General features: G+C 42.4%; 1 protein-coding gene across 7 annotated transcripts in view; it reads right to left on the minus strand.

The window, feature by feature from the left end:
• LOC310836598 (vascular endothelial growth factor receptor kdr-like) overlaps window positions 1-21766 on the minus strand; it is a 193094-nt gene that overhangs the window by 72031 nt on the left and 99297 nt on the right. For all 7 annotated transcript variants that reach the window (XM_083722058.1, XM_083722063.1, XM_083722057.1 and 4 more), the window contains exons 10-11: window positions 18513-18663; window positions 9142-9262 (exon numbers count right to left, since the gene is read on the minus strand). In XM_083722058.1, the coding sequence (XP_083578184.1) occupies window positions 9142-9262; window positions 18513-18663 (272 nt within the window). The remainder of the gene's footprint in view (window positions 1-9141; window positions 9263-18512; window positions 18664-21766) is intronic.

A 21766-nucleotide genomic window follows, 5' to 3' on the forward strand; every position in this document is an offset into this window, starting at 1 on the left:
TCTGCAAAAGAAGAAGGCATTGTGCCTGACTTAAATTACAGTCACCCTGTTAACTGGCCCAACTATTGCAGTGATAATTTGTGACATCTTATAACAGAACATGGACCACAGCAGGTTGTATCACACAATTTCCCCAAAGACTAAAAAAGAAGATTTTCTCCTATACACTACAGGTGGAGACTAGCAAATAGTGAAGAAGTGTGCTGTCAATGGTTGACACGTTCAACCTCAAAATATGTGGGTTTTCTTTTTGCTGTAACTTGTAAGTGAAAAATTTGGTACATCACCCCTACAAAGAACAGGTTCAAAGGACTGGGGACTTATCCACACATACCTTTTGCCCCAATCTTTTGAGGCACAGGTCTGCACTTCAAAGCTCTGTGTCTGAGCATTTTATTTTCTGCCCCAGAAATTTCCTTGTGGGCTGCAGGGGTGATGATGGTTTTCAACAAGTTTGGATATATGTTACTGAGAATGAGGCCCAGGAAGAGGCACCACAAGATCTAAAGCAGAAATTCAATATAGGTTTCTACTATGCTGCCTCTGATATGGCTAAACAATCTATTTAAGAGATTCCAACAGCTACAAAACCATAATTGCCTATTTGGCTTCATGTATGATATATACAGTATCAACAAAACATCTGCTGAAGATGTACCTAAGGCCTACAAGAATTTGGAAAAACTACTGATGCGGAATTTCTGTGCTGTGAACTTATAACAATAGTTCAAATGCTATAAGGTGTGCTTCCTTTCATATTACAACAAAAACACCTGGATAATGTGCCCAATGTTTATGTTGCACAAAGGATCTTTCTCACACTTCCAAAGTCAGTGGCATGTGGTTGCTCAAAGCTTTAAGAAAATGTACATGCTCAACAATGTTGCAAAGGAGACTAGTTGGTTGGGAAACTACATCAATTGAACATGCCCAAGCCTCAGCACTTGACCTGAAGGAATTGGTGAGAAAATTTGCGAAGAAAATGGCACACAAAGTGAGATTTATATGTGCCTGAAATTGAAAACCTTTAAGAGACTTGAATTTCAACATCACAGTTCACAATGTTATTCAAAATGATTTGTGTGCTAAAACATTTTCTTCTGTATTTGAGAAAGTTAATCAAAGACTGCTGTGTTACTTATTCTTGCAATTTGAAGCAAATTTAGCAGTTTCAAGTTTTGTGCTTCTAATTTTTTCTACAAAACATCTGTTTTTGAAAATTGAAGTTAGCAATTTTGGGGAGTGGTGTGTTCAAGTAGTTAGCCTTGTCTAGGGTACAAAATAGCCTGCCTCTAGGACTACGGTTGGCCAGAAATATATTTTGCATTGAAAAAGGCTTTTGCTTTTCTTCTGCTGTTTTGTAGCACCCATGGAAAGGAGACACTGCTCAGACACTGCAAATAGTGCTCCTCTCTTTGGTCAGCCATCAGTGCAGAAACTACTTTGCCACAGCCCACCTAGAATGGCATCATAGCTTGCAATGGCCAACAAGGTGCCTTCCTGATGTTGCTGAACTACAACTTCCAACATTCCTGACAAACTGGGACTGGTGGAAGTTGTACTCTAAAAACATCTGGAAGGAATCTTGTTGGTTATCCCCGCACTTAATAGTTTGGTACCAAGTTACTTGAAGGACCACCTTTACCCATATTAGCCTGTCTGGGTTAACCAGGGTCCCCAGACACATGCAAACAGATGTTTAGAGCTACACAGGCATTGAAACAAAGACATATATCTTGCATGCCCTCCATGCTTGTGTGGGAAATAAAGGTGTAACACAGGCAGACATTCACCAAACCCATTTGCTGCATAACTGCCTTTACTTGCAAACAACTCTTGAGCCCAGAAATTTGCAGGATTTCAGTGGGGAAATGAAAGATTGAGAGTGATTATCTTTTAATAAGAAGAATCCCTTGAAATGATTATGTGCCAGCCTTTCACTCAAGCTTTCTTCTTCTGCATAAATCCCTGAGATCAAGAGTTCAGTTATCTTGGCAAGGGTCTAATGCAAAAGTTTTAGTTGTCTGCATGCTCAGCTCATCTTTCAGTTGCCAATAAAATAATGCCACACGTCTCCAGAATATCACATTGTGCACATGGTGCTGTATGTCTGCATGAGCAAACCTATCTGTGGATTTCCCTTTCCAGCATATTAAATAGTAAATCAGAAAACTGAATTCATATGGAAATGGTACTGGTAGCACTGGTAGCTTCTTTAGAAGCCAGGCACTTCCTGCTTTGCAATCAAAAGATACAGAATGTCCTTAATGCTCTAAGGTTATCTGGAATATCGCTCTTGATTTCAGTTTAGAAAAGGGATAGACAATGGGGTATTGAGAGCGCAGTCTAGCTCATAGTGGCTTCTTACAGCTGATCTGCCCCCTAAGATCATCCTGGTTCTCAAGGAACTCCTTTTACATTTTGTTCTGTTACTTTTACACGGTGCAAATGGCTTGGGGTCAGACTAGATGTGACTTTTGTCTTTGCTGACTTGACAGTGGCTTTCCAGCATTTCAGACAGGAGTCCTTTGCATGCCCTAACGGGAGATGTCAGAGATTGAACCTGGAACTTTTCACACGCAGATATCCTTTAGCTACTGAGCTGCAGCTTTTCCCCTAAAATAAATTAATATTTCAGCCTTCCTTGCTTTGAATAAAGGTTCAATTCAAAAAATAACTTCGGAAGTCACTGTATACCAAGTCAGTTTGTTGGTTCACCTAACTCAGGACTTTATACATTGATCAGCTGTGGAGCTCCAGAGTTTTCAGACAAATATCTTCCCCAGCCTTACCTGAAAACACCAAAGACTGAGCCTGGAAACTTCTGCATGCAAAACATCTCCTTTGCTAGTGAGTTATAGCCATTTCCCAGTGAGGAAGCAGCTCTAAGAATGACTCAGACACATCACTTAAAATGTTGTAACTAAATTGCAAATTTGCAATTAAAAAGATCCTGATGTTTCATTGATTTGATAACATTTTTGTAAAACAACAACAAAAAACCCTGATTATGCCTCATTTATATGCTCAGAGGGTTGAAAGCAATGTCAAAATGTGTGGCTACGCCCCCTCAGTCCAGATATGGCCTGCACTAACCCAAACGATAAACTGCCTATGACTACATAATGCAGATGTTTGCACAGATGTACCCCAGCTGTTATTTTAGGTGCTTAGAAAAACCACCTCGGGTTGGAGAAGCCCCACTTCCATGAAATCCGTCTGTGTCTGGCCATGAACTGCCGTTGGGGATTAAGGGATTCTTCTTTCAAATCTCGTCTCTTTGGAACAACTTTAAGGCACACGTTTTTTAAACGTGCAGAGAAAGATGATCAAATAATGAGAAGAGTGGGATAAAGGCAAGCAAACAAAACATAAATGCTGAAAAAGATAAATCCAGTGCTGCAAGATCAAACCAAAGCCTCTTCTTTCCCATTTCTTGTTTTCAGAAGTGGACAGGCCATTGCTTCCGGAAAGCCCACAAGCAGTGCTTGGAAGACATTCCCTCTCCTCTGCTGTGTAACCCCAGCACACTGCACCCAGAGAAAGACCGCCTCCAAGCATGAAGACTCTCTATAGCCATTGTGGCAGGCAGATACTGACAGAGCTATGCTGATCATAATTACTGGGGGTCCTGAATTGTGGATTAAGGCATGGATGGAGAGCCTGCCCCCTGATGCTGTTGGAATTCCAACCATCCCAGCTGCAGTCAACATGATCAAAGACCAGGGGCGAAGGGAGTTGTGGTCCAACCATTTCCATAGGGTCACAGGTTCCCCATCCCAGGACTGAGGAAGAGGCAGTAATTTGGAGCCAATTAAGCAATCCCCCCCCCCACACTAACAAACTGTGACTTTTGTAATGTGTCCTCTTCTCACACAGAAAAGTGTAGCCCTTGGGCAGTGCCAATGCTATCACACTAGCAACAAAAGCTTCCTGTTTCCAACTTATGACACACTATATTGTAATGAGGAGTGCATGGCCTGCAAAAAAATGGAGTCTGATAAAGATTAGTGTGGAACATGAGAAACTACCTTATATTCAGAACACTGATTCATCTAGCTTAGTATTACCTATGCTGACTGGCAGTAGCTCTATAGGGATTCAAACGTGGGACATTCCCAGTGTTACCTGGAAATGCTGGGAATCAAATCAGGGACCTTATGCATGCAAAGCAGATGTTCTGCCACCGAGCTTCAACCTTTTTCTCCTCCGCATTGGGTGACCCTGGCCTGCTAGTCATCCATGGTTATGGCTACACACAAATACTGCATGGCAAACTTTCAGCAGCCAGTTTATCAAGCTGAATCCCAGAATCCACTCTGGATTCCAGAATTCTCTTCTGCAATGCCTGGAGGATTTCAGGTAAAATAGCTGTTCTTCTCACAAGTACTTGTAGTGCATAAATAAGTGCTTCCTATTCTTACTCAGAGCCTATACATACTCTTTGGTTCTATGATTCTGTGTATGAATGGACCATAATATGACAAAGAGAAATTTCTGATTGTATCAAAGCCAGGTTGGATCTACACTGATCGGGATAAATTATTTTTAGAAAGTAGTATAGCTCTCAATGCAAATTTACATCGACAATACATCACTGCTCTACAGTGCCCTTGAGTGTCTCATGTTTATAACACATCTTTTATGTTTTCACTGACCAGTGTAGATTAGTCCCCAATGTGTTTCAGTGGAGCCAGCTGCCTCAGGGCTTATCCACACTTTCCTTTTGCCAGATGCTTTCCAGGCAGAGGCCTGTGGTTTAATGACCCATGCATAAGCATGGTGTTGCTGGTTTTTTGCCCTGAGTTTTCCCCGTGAAAACCCACCAAACATCAATTTGGGTTTTCTGCAGACTTTGATGTTGACGCCAACTTAGCTTTCAAGAGCAGGTTTTCATGGGGAAAGTTCTAGAACCAAAAAAGGGAGGTGGGAAGCTTGGATACTGAGCTTAAAATTGCAGACCATGCTTAGAAAGAGTGGAGGAAAGGCAAGCATGGAGAAGCCCTCAGTAATCAAATTGTCAAATATGGAAGTATCCGTGGGATATACATTCACATAAGAACAACGCTCTGCTTTGAGACTGGATAGATTCAAGTACAGTGGTACCTCGGATTACATACGCTTCAGGTTACAGATTCTGCTAACCCAGAAATAGTGCTTCAGGTTATGAACTTTGCTTCAGGATGAGAACAGAAATCGTGCTCTGGCGGCATGGCAGCAGCAGGAGGCCCCAATAGCTAAAGTGGTGCTTCAGGTTAAGAACAGTTTCAGGTTAAGTATGGATCTCCAGAACGAATTAAGTACTTAACCTGAGGTACCACTGTACCATGTAGTAACCTCCTCTTTGCAGAATCAAGTACTCTGCTTCTAAAATTCTAGAATGCACACCCTTGAGCTTCTAAGAAAAACACAATACATGACATGGTTATTTGCCCCAAAGGAAGGCTACGCCATCCATCTTGTGTGAATAAGAAATAGCTTTGTCTCCAGGACTATTTGCAAGATTATTCTGCAAAGGCTAAAGTGATGAAGGGGCATGCTCTTAAATTGATCTTCCAATTAAGCCTTAAGAGACAGGAAACTGCAGTCAGCAAAAATAGACAGGGCTTGTGTGACTCCACACTTTTCAGTTGCATAGTCTCCTCCCCACCCCCACCTCTATTTTCTCCCTTGCAGCGAGGCAATGCGGGTGAGTAGGTGTGGGGAAAGTGGGTGGCAAACAGTTCAAGCTGTTGGATACTGTCACAGTGCTGTGATAGAGATGGTTATGGGAAGACAGAATTGGCAGGTTTACACTAGTGTCGTTCAGCGACTCCCTAAATCTGCCAAGTGCATGGCAACAAGCTAACGTTACTGCAAGAAAAGAAATCACTATTAAGCCACGGAAGACAATTCACCTCAAGTCTTAAGGATGATGGAATGTCCTCTGAAGGTTATAAAGGGGGCCTGAAGCATACTAGAAACTTTCAGGAATGAAATAAGTTTTACTGCCACCACCACCACCATTGGAATATGACGTTCTGCTTCATTTACACTTGTATTATATATGCCACCTGCAATACATTTCTGGCTCAAGTTTATAATGCTGTTTTCAAAGCCCCTATCTGGTTCAGTACAAGCTATCTAACTGCCCCAGTACCATCTTGTCCACACACCAATAGAGAGAGAGAGAGAGAGAGAGAGAGAGAGAAGATGAAACAATGTTTTAAACTGTAACTGTTTTTAGAATGTTTTAACTGTTTTATAACGCTGTATTTTAAAAAATGTATTTGATGTGTTTGCCTCCCTGGGCTCCTTTGGGGAAAAATGGCAGGATATTAAATAAATATGTAATAATAATAATAATTTGTGATGTGGGCAGTCCACATGAATGCCTCAATGTATAGCAGGCTACATTATGCATATAAATTTTGTGTGTTGTGGGGAGAATTTGGGTCCCTGCATCCACAGGCAACCCCATGGAGGGTGGGTGTCTCATTCTTTATTATACTGTCTTGACCCTTTGTGGGTGCATTTATTTATCAGACCAAAGCCAACATCTGGCTACTTAGTTATCTAAACTTCAGAATAATTGCATTCTCATCCAACCCTTTTTGCTCTTCAAATGTCTGCTCATCAGTCAGAGAAGATTTCCTTTGCCTTTCATGGTGACCACACATAATGGAGACTGAGGGTTGGGTTGTACTAGAGACGTAAGAGATGTCTGCTTCTTCCAAGCAAGGTGTCAGGCATGCATATAACTCACTCCTGACCCAGGAAGGGAGCAATGACAAAAAAATAACAACGCAGGACTCTTTTGAGGCCCTGAAATTGTGAAGTCTTTTAACGTAGCTTGCCAGCTGTTTTATGTGATGGTTAGTCACACTGTGGAGTTTTATTAAAACACACAATTTTAATAAACAAATAGGAGTTATGAACCTGACAGGGAATGCTGTGCCTTGCCTATTTTATCACCACAACCACAACCATCAGAGCAGGGCAAGCATCTCCAAGCCGTGTGTTTTGGTTTTTTAATAACCATTTCTGTTTGTTTGTTTCTGAAATTTCTGCATCCTTACAGGCCTCTCAATCTCCAAAATGGAAGTAGGCAGCAAGTGATTCACTGGAGGCTGAGGAAATTTGTCTCTCCAGTGAGGTCTGTGATGCGAGGCTCTTGATACAGTACAAGAGAGTCAAGGCACATAGGAAAGATTATCAGATCTGAGCTCATGCCAGCATCACAGCACAGTCAATTAAAGGCAGGCCACCAGAGTCTCTGGCATTTTTGTTTTATCTGGCTTGCAAAGCACCAATAAAATTACTTGCTAGTATATGGTGGGAAATGAATTGGTCTGTTTCCTTAATGTTCTATTTCTGGAGGTAATTGGCACTGATAAAAAGAGGGCGGGGGAAGGCTGGAGGCAATAGGGTTTTCATCAGTGTGTTGTTTATAAAATTATATTCATTATCTGAAAGTTTTGCTTAATGCAGACACTCTTGGACTTCATTAAAGTGTTTGTGCAGGAGAGTTTTCTCTAATGGGCTTTCACAGGGAAAATACTTGAAATCCAAGCCTCAGATAGTTTAGCTTTATGAGTCTTAGGCACAGTTACCACAAAGTTTAGGAACAAAAGGAAAACCAATACTGTACAATTCGCACATGTGCACACACATACAGTTTTTATCGTGGTCTAGGGAAGGGGTGGGGAACATTTATCATCCTAAGGGCCACATTTCTTTCTGGAGTACCTTTCAGAGGCAGTATAGGTAAGGCCAAAGGCAATGTTTGCAACAATTGATGTCACTCTTATCTTTGTACAGTAGGCCTCATCCTAGCCATATGAGCCAGATGTTTCTACCTACCTGCACACACAGAGAGACACCTTTCCATCCCCCATCAGTGGATGCAAGGAACTGAAAGTTTAGTGCCAGACCCACACTCTTTTATGAGACTGGTAGGACTGGGATGTGGGGAGGAACTCCTTCTTAAACCCTCTAGAGACCCACTGCCATTCACCATAGATCTGCCCTCCACAACCTCTTGTCTTCCAGATGTTGTTGGACTGCAGCTCTCATCATTCCTGACCACTGGCCATGCTGGCTGCAGAGACTGATGGGAATTCAAAAACCATATGGAGTACACTAGGTTGAGGAAGGCTGGTGTAGACAATACTGAGCTGGATTTTTTAAATCTTATTTTTATTGATTTTCAAGATAAGAATACAAATATAAAGAACAGAAAAACACCCCCTAATGCTGAGCAAGCTGGATTAATTTTCTGACAGGTAGGTATAAGGCAGGCGGGCAGGCAACAACATAGCTATAGAAAGGGCTTTTCCCCCAGCTGGAATTCAGTTCCAGCACCTCTCAGATGGGCACCACTGCCATTCTAAAAGAATGAGGGAGGTGTTCATGGTGAGCTCCACCACCATTTTCCCCCTAGAAAAAAGCACTGATTATAGATATAAATGCACATAGATAGATGGATGAAGACTACAGAAAACCAGCCTACATTGTCCTAACCACACTGTCCCCCGAAAAAGGGCATTTCTCCAAAACGGGAGAAAGTGAGGTAGGAATGTCATGCATTTCTGCTTTGTTTGGGGTCAGAACCATGGAGTGAATAGCAAGTGTGGCTGGAATGATGGAGAGCAAAAAAGAAAGACAGCTGAGCATTTGGATGAGATAAGGGATCTCATTAGCTGGGTGCCCTTTGCAAGAGTTCTCATGGCTGGAAGCGCTTCTTGCACTTTCTCAGGCTCAAGACCAAAAAGCTTTCTGAGTGAGTCGTGCAATTTCTGAGAGCTTTAAAAATAAAATGAAAACCAGGGAAGGGGGACAAGTGACATCATCACCACAGTCGATAAACAGAGAAGATTTGAACACGATCCCAGGGTGGAAGAATTCCAAGCACGTCAAAAATTCAGTGCTAAAAGGAAATCAGTGCTTGAGATGTTTGAGAAAGGAGGCTATGTTTTATTTTATCATTACTGACACAACTGGATGTAGTTGCGGTTGTTATGGGGAGTGAACACGGGGAAATTGTAACCGATCGTATGTTGGTTTTTATATTCAAAAATTAATTTAAAAAAAGCAACACAAAGAGAGAAAGGGGGCTTTTGAGTGAAGCCACTGAAACTGCAGGAAATCAATACTCCGTACCTTTAATTTATTGCCATGTCTTATGTACTTAGGTTCAATGGACTTGATTTTATTTGCTGGGTAGGTGATTTCATGGCCAATGGTTTCTTCCACCTTGATCCTTTCCCCTCGTTGCTTGCATCTGAAAATTAAAAAAAAGGAAAAGGAAAAAGAATAAGAATAAGCTGAAATGGCAAATCACATAAATCTGTGCACCTGACTCGAAACATGGCCATTTTTCTAGCATGGCATCCAAGAAAATGGATTTAGGGTTCAAAGCAGGAGTGAGGAACCTGTGGTCCTCCAGTTGCTGTTGGACTCCACAACTCCCATCAGTCCCAGTCAGCACAGGCAATTCTCAGGGTGGTGGGAAGTGGAACCTCCTAACATTTGGAGGGCCACAATTTAGGAAAGCCTGGAATAAAGGACATAAGAAGAACCCTGTTGGATCAGGCCAAAAGCTCAGTGTTGGAAGTAAAACAATAATGCTTGCAATAAATTACCTGAACCAGTGGGGGTAATGATAAAGGCACTGGTTCCTTCTCTTTTAGTAACCACCTGTTGGTAAAGTAGACTTCTTCTCCTAGTGAATTAGCTCAAGCCAGTTGCAGTATTAGTTAGCCCACGTGTGATTTCATTTTGGCCACATGTAGAACCCATCCTTAGAACGGCTTTCTTTGCCATGAGTAATAAACATTACGTTTTCTTTACACTTTCAAGCAGTCTCGCCAGACCATTTCTTTTCTGTACACTGCTGCAATATATTTACCAAACTCCAGAAAGTTCTGGGCCCAATGCCAGCTTACTAAAGCTACAGAAAGTTTCTGAATGAAAGAACAAAGGCTCAGGCCAACATTAACAGGCATGCCTTGATCCCAAAGTTGCAATCAGTAGATTTCCATGCTTGGTTGTACATTTGAATGATGAAGGACTTCTGGAAATGGTGAAGACTGAAAAATCTGTGTAAGGTGCTGGTACCATCGCTGGATGGGAAAAACATAGGGCAAAGACTCTTTTAATCCAATGTTTGGCTAATTTCCAGCAAATACACATGGAAAATGAAAGTATTGAAAAGGGAGTGTTTCTAGCCTTAAAAAATCTATATGGGAAATCAGGAATTAAAGATCAGATTCAGAGTTACAAAGAATTGTTTTCTGCTTGATGAAGGGAAGGAGATTGTTCTATGAAACAAATGGAATTATTGCTAAATTTGATGGTCAAATTAAGCGTTGCTGGAGGAAATCTAGACCACCACCCTGTTATTACAGTGACAACCATATGCTTATGAGAATCCCACAAGCAGGAATTGAGTGTAACAATACTCTTTCCACTTGTAGTTTCCAGCAGCAGCTATACAGAGGCACGACTGCTTCCAATGGTGGAGGAAGAACATAGGCACCCTTGTTAGTAGCTTATGTATTTTTTACATACTGCTTGCACCTTTGCCAGAACAGGGTACCAAACAGGTTTGGCATCATTGGGCACCTGCCAAGGAGCACATCCCAGGAAGGGGCCTTTCCAGAGTCCTCTTGGACTGGCTCACCCCCTTGCTATCTCAGCATGATCACCTGCCTTCTCTGAGGACGTGAGCAGTGATAAGAGAAAGGGAAAGAACAAGTAGCTTCCAGTTTGTCTTACACTACTCTGGATGGTTCTATGGACTGGGCCAAGAGGGAGGATCAAACAAGGAGATGTCTTATACTATTTCAGGTCATTGGTCCACCTAGATCAGTACTTCCTACACAGACTGACACTAGCTCTCTGGGGTTTCAGGCAAGGATCTATCTTTATCCTACCTGGAGATGTCAGGGATTGAACATTGAGACATTTTGTATGCAAAGCAAATGCTCTAACTGCTGAGCTGTGGCTCTTGAGAGGTGGCAAGAAAATCAGTATTGATGACAGTGGCAAAGATGAGGTAGGCCCACACAGTCCTTGGGACTAGGCCATTGAAAATAAACAAATGTGTTAAGTTGTGGGTTGACATAGCAGACGACACAGCGATTTCTCCAAGTAGCTCTTTATTTTGTAAGCTGGAATAGAACTGACTGCAAACAGCTCAGCCAGCCTACTTTTATAGGCAGCCGGCTGTCAACATTGTAGCAACAACAGCCCAGAGTTCCCGCCTAAAATAACTGATGTGGACCTGAGTGAAAACTATCTACAGACCTGAGTGAAAACTATATACAGTATCCCCCTGCTGGCCCAGGGTGAAACTTCACTACATAACAAAATGAAACACAAATTCAGTTATTATTAGAAAGATAAATATAGAATACCTATTCACCAGCACTAAAAACTGCCCTTGAACAAAAACAATGGGGCAGCTAATTATTTTAACAATATCAGGTAAATAAGGTGATTTTTTGATTATTATTATTTTGCTATACTACAAACACCTTTCCATTTAAGGAAATTATGCCACAACTTAATAATGGAGCACCTGTTTTGCAAACAGAAGGTGCCAGGTTCAATTCCTGGCATCTCCCTGAAGGGTGGGATGTCCCCTGACAGCTGCTACCAATCAGCGCAGACAATACTGAACTAGATGGGCCAAGGGGCTGCCTTAGTATAAAGCAGCTTCCTCGGCCCCTGTAATTTCCTGGTGGCTTTTGCAGTTTCCTTCAGACACAATATCACTCAATGAGTGCAAAGGCGACAGAACTCTCTGTACGCAGATTGAACAATGTCAGAAAATCAGGACATTAGAAAATAAAAATGGGAGCATTGGGGAGTGGGGGTTAAGGGAAATGAAATAGCAACAGGAAATGAGGGAAGGGGTGTTTTTCTCACAAGAGGCTTCCCCTCCAGCTTCTGTAAGGAAAGATAAGGCTACTTCTGAGGTCAAGTGGAGATACAAACACACTTTGCCATTGTGTTTAAAGTGATAGAACCACAAGCTGGGCATTTTCGTTATTTGGCTTAGTTTACACTCCTGAGGTCAGCAGAAACACTCAAGATTATATTACTCTGCAATCCTGTTTGTCCATTGAACAGAGTGGGCCTTACATGTGAGTAAGCCTAAGGAGGACTGGACTGTAAAGATGCTTAAATCCCTACTTGTAAGGCAATTTGCATGCAAAATGTGTTGATGTGGCATTTTAGCTAATGCATTGCCATGGGAAGAATGCCTGACTTGTTCTGGATTATCTAGACAGACTTCAATCTGGTTTCAGGTCCAGTTTTAGCACAGAAACAGCCTTGGTCAGCCTAACTGATAACAACAGACAAGATGCTGTGCAGATGTTGCACTAGTGCCTTGAAGCAGTAAGGATGAAAGGGAGTCAATAATCTAATGTTAAATGCTGGTAACGACTGGAGGTGCTTTGGGTGGGTGCTTCCAATATTGGGTAATTATGTGGATGATCTGTTCTGGGAGAGGTTGCACTGAGGGAATGGGTTTGTAGTCTGTGGGTACTTCTGCAGTGGTAGTCAATGAAGCTTAACTTAGAGGAGACCTAATGAAATTAATGAGCATGAATAAATTGCAACCATTAATTTCAGTAGGTATATTTGTATTGGATTCCAACCTGTCATCTGGGTCCCAAGTGGCAAGGAGTGCTTATGCCAAGCAAAACCAGCATTCACACCACAAGTTTAAAGCACTAAGATTCCACTATAATTCTCATGCCTTCTCACAAAGAATTCTGGTAGCTGAGTTTGTTAAAGGTGCTGAGAGTTGTTAGGACACCCTGATTCCTGTCCCAGAGCAACAAGTCCCAGAGTGGTTTAACAATCCCTCCTTCACAGAAAACTCTGTGAATTATAGCTCTGCGAGGGAAATAGGGGATCTCCTAGCTACTCTCAGCACCCTTAACAAACTGCAGCTCCCAGAATTATCTGGAGGAAGCCAGACAAAGTGGTATTATAGAGCTTTAAAGGTATGGTGTGAATGTGACCTTAGGCTGAGTTGCCAGTTATGGCAAAAACAGGCAATGTCTCTGGTATGCAGGGTCAGTTGAAACAAGAGGTAGAGTTCTATATTAGCAAAATTCTTCATCTGTAATTTTTGACATTTTCAATGTATACCAAAATTCACATTAAAAAATGCCTACTTTAAGGCAAAAAGCACACAAAGATTCATATTTTAGGAAAACATACACATCAGTCTATCGTGGGAAAAACTGGAATTTTGTCACACTTCCTTACACTCCACCCCACTCTCCATATTTCTGTTTTCTTTTTATTATTTATCCCCACCCAAACCAGGGGGCATCTTACTAACATAGATTGAAATAATGTGAGGAAATCAGATCCTGTCATGGGTTGCAATAAATCTGTTTTATTACTTATGCGTGCGCGCACACACACACACACACACACACACACCAGGAGGTTCTCCTGGCTGCTCCTCCAACGAACTATCACCAGCCATGACCTTGGACAAATTAAGCTGCAATCTCAACTTCAAATATTTTTTTCCATGGGTGTTCTTCAAATGACAGTAAGCCTCCCTGTCCCAACAAAAACATCAGAAAAGAGACAAGAGGGGGCCCATTTGGCTCTTTATATTCCCCCATCTGTCATTTATTTTTAGGGGGGGGGAAACCTGACTCCAGCCTCCTTGCTGCACAGAAGGGTGAAAGTGCAGGAGAAGATGTTGGGTTTGGCTCCCAGACATCCCTCCTGGTGCTCACCAAGGGACGTGCTCCCCATTCAGGCCTGAACCAAGGCATCTCTCCATGGGTTGCTCTGCTAACATTTCAACAGGAACAAAGGAAACTTGTCTGTTTGTTTAGAGAAACTGCGCCGAGCAGCACCTCATGCCTAACTCACTTAATTCCTGTTTGGTAGATCTGAGATTCTTTGTCCCTCTTCTAAGCCCACACAGAGAAAGGCAGTTAGGGGGTTCCTGTACCTTATGCCTGCCAGGCAATATGTTTTGAACAGTGAGTGAAGTCAAGAAGCTGCCCTTCACATGCATGCAGAAGAGGCATGGGGATCTGGTGTGCCAGGCCTGCACAGCTGCAACCCACCAAGCCCAGCCCAGCTCTCAGTTCTGAGCTGTGTATGGTACACTCCAGGGAACTGGGATGCATTGACATGGCAGTTTATTCCATTTCCTTGACCTCTCCCTGCATCAATTATGATTTTTCTTTGTTCATGGGGGAATGCGGCTCTCAGGCTGAAAGGATTCCCCCTCCTAGACCAGCATCCTCTTTTCACAGCGGCCAATCAGATGCCTCTGGGAAGCCTCAAAGGAAGGCTTGAGTGAATCAGCACCCTACCCTCCTGCAGTTCCCAGCAACTGGTTTTGAAAAGCATTTCAGCCTCCATCAGCAGAAGCAAAACATTGTCATTGTGGCCAGTAGCAACTCATGAATTTATCCTCTTTTAAAGCCATCCGAGTTGGTGGGCATCGAGAGTGAGGAAGAATGGGGACTAACCAAGGGGTTAAGTGCTGAACAGTGTTCTCTATAGCTAGCTGAAGCAGAATTAAGACCAGTGGCAGACTTTGGGCTCTCACATTTCAGCGCTGCCCTGTAAAACGCAAAAATTCAGCACCCCCGCCTCTCCTGCTTCATTTTACAGCATTGTTTTGGCGCCCCCTACAATGTGGCATCAATGTCACTGCACCGGTTGCACCACCCAAAAACCGCCTCTGTTTAAGACTCATAGGAAGAAATATTGTTTCTTTTTAAGATGATTGTATTGTCTCAGTTCTGTCACTAACAGACATGTAGAACACTGTGATCATATCAGTGTTCAAAACTGTGGGAGATATGCAGTCAAATCTAACAATGCATTTTCTTGCTAGTTGGCATGAGAAAGGATTAAGACCATAGAGCTGTACTGCCAATAGGCAGACTCAGACAATAGAAATGCAACTGGTAGAGAAGACTCAGTGTGATGTCAGTTCCTCTTCGCTCCTGGGAGGGAAGAAGCAAAAGAAATACCATATTTACTCGAATTTAATGCTCACCATTTTTGGCCAAATTATGTTGTGAAAACTAAGGTGTGCATTAGATTCGCTGGCACATTTACATTCACCAGCAAATACTTTTTTTGGTTTCAAGGTTCTGGAAATTGAGGTGCGTATTAGCTTTGATGGTACATTAGACTCAAGCAAATATGGTATTTCCGGTGCCTTCTCTCTCTCTCATTCTCTTCAACCAGCCATGAAGAAGGACGTGCCTCTAGACGCTCCAGCATCAGGCACCTGCCAGAAGCAGAAGCTGTTTTTGCTGTAAACACAAGTATTTAACCTGCATTTACTTTTAATGATGTTGCTGCTAAGGACCAATGCTTGACTGTGAGTAAAATATATGTTTTAAACTTACTTTTCAGTCTGTGGCCTGTTTCCTTGATAAACCTAATTTCTTTGCTTTCACTTAACCTGCTTAAGAGGGAATTTAAACTCAAGCAGTAAGCTGATTCTTTTATCTGTCTGTCTGTTAACCTACACATGTGGCTCTGTAGGGGGATAAAATATAGTTAATTATATCTCCTCACCTGCCTAATAAAACCCATCAAAATATCATTGGACTTCTGTTGTTTTGCCCATTTGTTCTTTTCCCCTTAACATCTCATCTTGGACTGTCAGAATCTACAAAACTAGCTTGGTTTCTGTTCTGAAGACCCTACAGCAGACATTCTGCAGGGGCCTATTTACTTGCTTCTGAACAGCTGTTGCAGCTGGAATCTCTGAAAACTTCAAAACTTCACAGTGGGGTGTGTGTTTTTTGCAGCTGTTTATTTGGGGGGGGGTCTTATCCCTTTGGAGTTAATTTGGCAATTGGGGAGCTTATTTCAAAGCTACAAAACTGAGATCAACTTCATAGTTTTATGTTCACTGATCTTCAGTTCTGTCAGAGGGGGAGCGTTTAAAAAAACCCTGAGGTTCAAGGAGTGGAGCTTAAGAGCTCAATGAAGATTCCTGGGGAAGAGGTGAAGCCTGTCCTTAATAGGTGACTTATCTTCAGCGCAGGGTTCTTAATCTTGGGTGCAGTCAGCTCAATCCCTCCCTCCAAGTGGAAGGAAGTAGAGGATCCTGGAACTGGAAGGGCAGGCTGGGAAGAGGGGTCATTTAAATTTTGGAATAGAGGTGGGGATGGATGGAAATAGATCTTGTGCAAAAAAACACCTTGGCTTTTAGCTTCCCAATATGAATGGGCAAATCTGTTAATTTTGGTTTCTCAGAGCATGCTCCGAGCTGGGGTTTTTGAATGTCACCAAGCTGCAAAAAATGTGTGTAGGTGGAAACACTACTGACTGTGATTATCAAATGCAGGCAGAGCTGGAGGTGCCGCTTCCTTTTCTATCCTATACTTAACTTCTAGTTGGTGAAAGTTAACTATCTCAACATGATGATGACGACGACGCAAGTAATAATGATAGTATTTCAGACAAATCCATGAAAGAGAGTGTCTACTAGCCATGATAATAAATGGAACTTCAATGCCCAGAAGCAATATACCACATTTCAGATGCTGCATGCAAACCATTGGGAAATATTGCTAGAGGTGATGGGAAATTTTGTTATGTGAACTGACTTGACTTGTATTCCAGGGACTAATGCACAGATCACAACGCAGCTCTCCATTGTATGGCAAACTATTTAGAATGCTCAAAAAATGTATGCCAAAAAGATGCATACTTCGGAAGGAAATGCATACAAAACTGCCTATTTTAGGAGGCAGCACGTCTCTGAATACCAGAGTTGATGTTACTAGCAGGCTTCCAACAGGCATCTAGTTGGCTGTGAGACTAGAATGCTGGGCCAGATGGCCTTTGGCCTGATTCAGCAGGGCACTTCTGATGTTCTTATGCTAGGTGGAAATGTGTTAAAGTTAACTATGTATTTTAATCTGTTTTCCAGAAAACAGATTAAAACAAACCTATGGACCACCACATGTGAAACTGACTAGGAAAGAAAACAGAAAGATCTGTCCACCTGTAAGGGTGCATGTGCAGTGGTGTAGGGTCCTGTTGGCTTGACAGTCATATCTGGCTGATTGGTGGGGGAAGCCAGATGCCAGGCTAGATGGATGCCTGAGCAGGGCACTTCTTGTGTTCTTATGTTTTTGACCCACACAGTCTTTACCAATTTTCTTCCACAGCTTAAGAGTTGAAGAAACACCTTCATAAATTAATGTCCTGCAACCTCTAGTTGCATTAGAGCAAGCCTTAGCTCTCTTTCCAGGACTTTAGTGAATAATGTTTCATATATCACAGTCTTCTGGCATCTTAGATAGATAGATAGATAGATAGATAGATAGATAGATAGATAGATAGATAGATAGATAGATTCTTTATTGTCATTACACAAGTGCAACATTGCACAAGTGCAACGAAATTGGATGCCATCCCTTAAAAACAACAAAAACAAAACAACAACAACAACCAAACAAACCACATTCCAGCCACACCCACACCCACACCCATCAAACTCCCAGGTCACACTATCGAGTTACTGCATTTAAGAAGGCCACAGCTCTTGGATAGAAACTATTTTTCAGTCTATTTGTCCTTGACTTGATGTTTCTGTATCTCCTGCCAGAAGGCAGTAGTACAAACAGACTGTGTCCCGGGTGAGATGCATCCTGCAGGATATTGTTTGCTTTCCTAAGACAACGGGAACCGTACAGTTCTTCCAAAGATGGGAGGGGATGACCAATAATCCTTTGGGCTGTGGTTATGACCTTCTGGAGCACCTTCCTCTTCCTAGCTGTACAGCTGGAGAACCAGGCACAAATACAGTATGTGAGAATGCTCTCTATGGAGCCTCGGTAGAAGGACACCAGCAGTCTCTCACTCAGATTGTTCTTCTTTAAAAGTCTGAGGAAATAAATTCTCTGCTGGGCCTTCTTCACCAGAGCAGTGGTATTTGCGCTCCAAGTCATGCCCTGATCGATAGTCACTCCCAAAAACCTGAATTCCGCCACCCTCTCCACCCGTTCCCCGTTGATATACAAGGGCTGAATGTCCGCCTTTTTTTCCCTGTAATCCACCACCAATTCCTTGGTCTTAGTCGTATTAAGAGCCAGATTGTTCTCTCCACACCAAGCACAAAGCCGCTCCACCTCGTCCCGATAGGCGGACTCATCCCCTCCTGAAATGAGCCCCACCACCGTAGTGTCATCAGCAAACTTGATGATTTTGTTGCTGGAATAAATGGCTGTACAATCATACGTATAGAGAGTATAGAGCAGGGGACTCAACACACAACCCTGTGGTGAGCCGGTGTTAAGGCTAAGGGCTGTGGACATATGTGACCCTACTCTAACCCTCTGAGAACGTTCTGACAAAAAGTCCAAAACCCAGAGACAGGTGGAGTTGGAGAGTCCAATCGCCTCCAATCTTCAGTGCAGAGCCCTATGTTAACAGTCAGGGAAATGACTTGTGGGCAAATGGTTATTGATTCAGATCAGCACATTACAGTGATAACTTACAGGTTGTCTTCATGACTGCATGGCTCCCATTCCCAATGTATGGTGGGCAGAGGATTCCCACTTGATGTGCACTGGAGGCTCTGCTCTCCTCCTTTTGTGACCAGCTCCATTTTAGAAAAATCTGTCTCCTTTTCATAAATCCTGGGTCTCTCTGCAAAGAAAAAGCAAATTTGTCAAAGGACCATTTTCTCCAGAAAGCTGCAGTTAAGCACAAGAAAAAGATTGGTGGAAAGAACTTTACGAATCATGCATTCTGCCATAGAGTGTGTCCAGGAACTACAAACTGGTCTGAGAAGCCCATGACACACCTCACTGGCCAGGCACTCTGAATGTTTTTGTCTTGCTGAAATTTGTATTTCATTTATGACAGTCCACCTATCCCCCCCCCAAATCAGGATGTTGTACACCAGAGGTTCTAGGACACTTTATTAACTAAAATTATATCCCACCCCTCTGCCCAATATATAGTTAGCAGGAGCAGATCACAATACTGTGCTGGCACCCACAAATTTATTTAAAAGTTGAGTCTCAGGAAAGAAATGTTTTATGCCCTCCTCAAGTAGTTTAGTTGAGGAAATGCAGTGGTTGATCACATTTCCCCAAGCTCTGTTATCTTGGTATAAACATGGAATCAGGTAGATGGTGAAAATAAGGAAGCTGGCAGGGTGTTGGGGGAAAGGCCATCACTCAGTGGTAGAACATCTGATTTGCATGCAGAAGGACCCAGGTTCAATCCCTGGCATCTCCAGGTAGGGCTGAGATTGTTCCCCATCTGAAACTCTGGAGACCTAGAAAGCTGCTCCCGCTCAGTGTTAGCTATACTGAATCAGGTAAAGCAATGGTATGAGGCTGCTTCCTGTCTTTCTCCCATCCAGGTACTAACCAGGCCTGACTCTTCTTAGCTTCAGAGATCAGATGAGATTGGTTGTGTTCAGGGTAGTACAGTCATAGACATCTTCCTGTCTTTCTGTGTGTACTTTTTAAAAGGAGACCTGCATCGTTCCACACAAATGCAGAATTGTATGCAATGTCACTCCCCTCCATTGTCTCCACTGAATTCCCACCATACCGCAGGATTAGTCTCAGACATCATAAACTACCTATGAACAAAGCACAGCATGCTCCTATGAGCGCTCATCACAAGAAACACCAGGAGACTTAGTCTCCTCTAATTTTAGTTTCCTCAGAATGAACACAAAATAAAGAATATTACTTCTTTTTTCTTCCTCCTCCTACTTAAAAAACAAAGAAATAAAAACAAAAGAGGCTGAACTGAAGGCTCTCTGACCCCAGAAAAGAAATGGTTCTGAGTTCGAGGTGAAAAAAAAGTCACCTCTCATTGTGCATGGATGTTTTCCCCCTATCCCAAGGCTGATTCATAACAGGAAATCGAACAGATGTATCCCTTTTATACCCACAGTTAGAGCACCTCTGTCCAGTTGGGGACAGCTGCTGTACTTTCAGCCCTTTCGACAACGTGTGGAACGGTCCACAAATTAAACTTTTTCATTTTCTTGTCTTTGCGCAACAGTTTTTTCTCTCTCATCTTGTCAAGCAGGCCCCTGCCTGGCAATTTCCTCCACCGTTGAGCTCTGTTCTCGTATTACAGAGATAATCGGTTTGATCCTGTGGTTTCAGCCCTGCCTAGGTGCCCTCGTTTCTAAGGCCTAGAATGGGGAACCTCTTTGCCTTGGTAGCCACTTGCAAACCTCCAAGGCCTTTCTATATGGTATGGTATGACTCATTTAGATGCCACTTTTTAGCCCAAGCCCCCCAAAGCTGTGAACAACATAGTGTGCATCTCCAGTTAGAACTGGGGTGCAGAACCTCCAGCCTGTGGGGTGAATGCAGTGCCTATCTGCCCATGAGGCAAGGTGAGGCTGTTGCCTCAGGGCAGAAGGCTCTGGAACTGCAGTTCCCTATCCTTGCCTCAATATCCTGAGATTGTCTGGGACTTGATTGCTTAGAAAGAAAAGAAAGCATTTGTTTGTATTTCAGAATTAAAAAGAAATATATTAAAATAATTCATTTATATTTCAGGGGGTAACCTTTTAAACTTGTGATTATGGATTTGGCAAAATCAAAGCAAATGAACATGATATTACTGTTTTCTCTCTCTCTGAAGGAATTAATAGAACAACAATTCAAATATCTGTTTTTAGTAAGTATTGCCCGCCCGCCCCACTTTAGGGTTAATTAATATAATGAATAGCATGATTCAGAAACCCCTTTATAACTCCAGAATAATTTTTATAAGCATTTTGTTATTAAATATTACTCCAACCCTGATAGTGAAGCAAAATGATTCATTGAATAAAATAATAATTTCTGGGGAAACAAATGAGTAATTATTGACTTTAAAATGAAAAATGGGACTATTGAAAACATTTTAATTCTTTATGAAACAGAAACAATGGTGGGTTGTGCACATGCATATAACAATTATGAGGGGCACATTAATTATGAGGCAGAGATAAATAGTATGAGAATGAGTGACTTAAGGAAGTCCTTTGTGGGAGGCATATATAAATCTGTTTCGTTGTATGCTAGAGGGATGTGATTACTGTATAAGGAGTCAATCATAAACTGATAAGAGGTTACCATGGCAGCAACATTTTTTAAGCTACTGAATGAAATTAGTGCTTTGCTGAAATATCACACACACACACCATTTCTGAGAAATAAACTTCCATTTCTCTGCCTCCTTCTCAGTTCAGTTTTAGAATTTCTTTGGAATTTTGATGGGTGGAACATAGGAACACAGAAAGCTGCCTTATACCTGGTCAGACATTGGGTCCATCTAGCTCAGTGTTGTTGAGGCTGAGTTGTTCCTGGTGTCTCCAGGTAAGGCTGGGAAGACCCCTGCCTGAAATACACGAGGGCTAGAATGCTACTAGCCCAGAGATGGGTGGAAGGAGAAATACCAAAAAAAGAAGAATGGCAGATGACACCACTGGAGTATGCGGAGATGGCGAAACTGACGGGGAAGATCCGAAACCAGGAAGATCAAGTATTTTCTAAAGACTGGAGTAAATTTGTAATTTATTTAAAAGACCGTTGTAAACAGTTAAAATCTTTGGCACAGATGTAATGACACTTGCAATGTGGAATTATTTATGGTAATGATGGTAATATAATAGATGGATAATGGTAAAGGTAAAGGGATCCCTGACTGTTAGGTCCACTCATGACTGACTCTGGGATTGTGGCGCTCATCTCGCTTTATGGGCGGAGGGAGCCGGCGTACAGCTTCC

This window comes from Podarcis gaigeae, assembly GCF_964106915.1.
Source record: "Podarcis gaigeae genome assembly, chromosome: Z".
In the NCBI taxonomy this organism is placed as follows: domain Eukaryota; kingdom Metazoa; phylum Chordata; class Lepidosauria; order Squamata; family Lacertidae; genus Podarcis; species Podarcis gaigeae.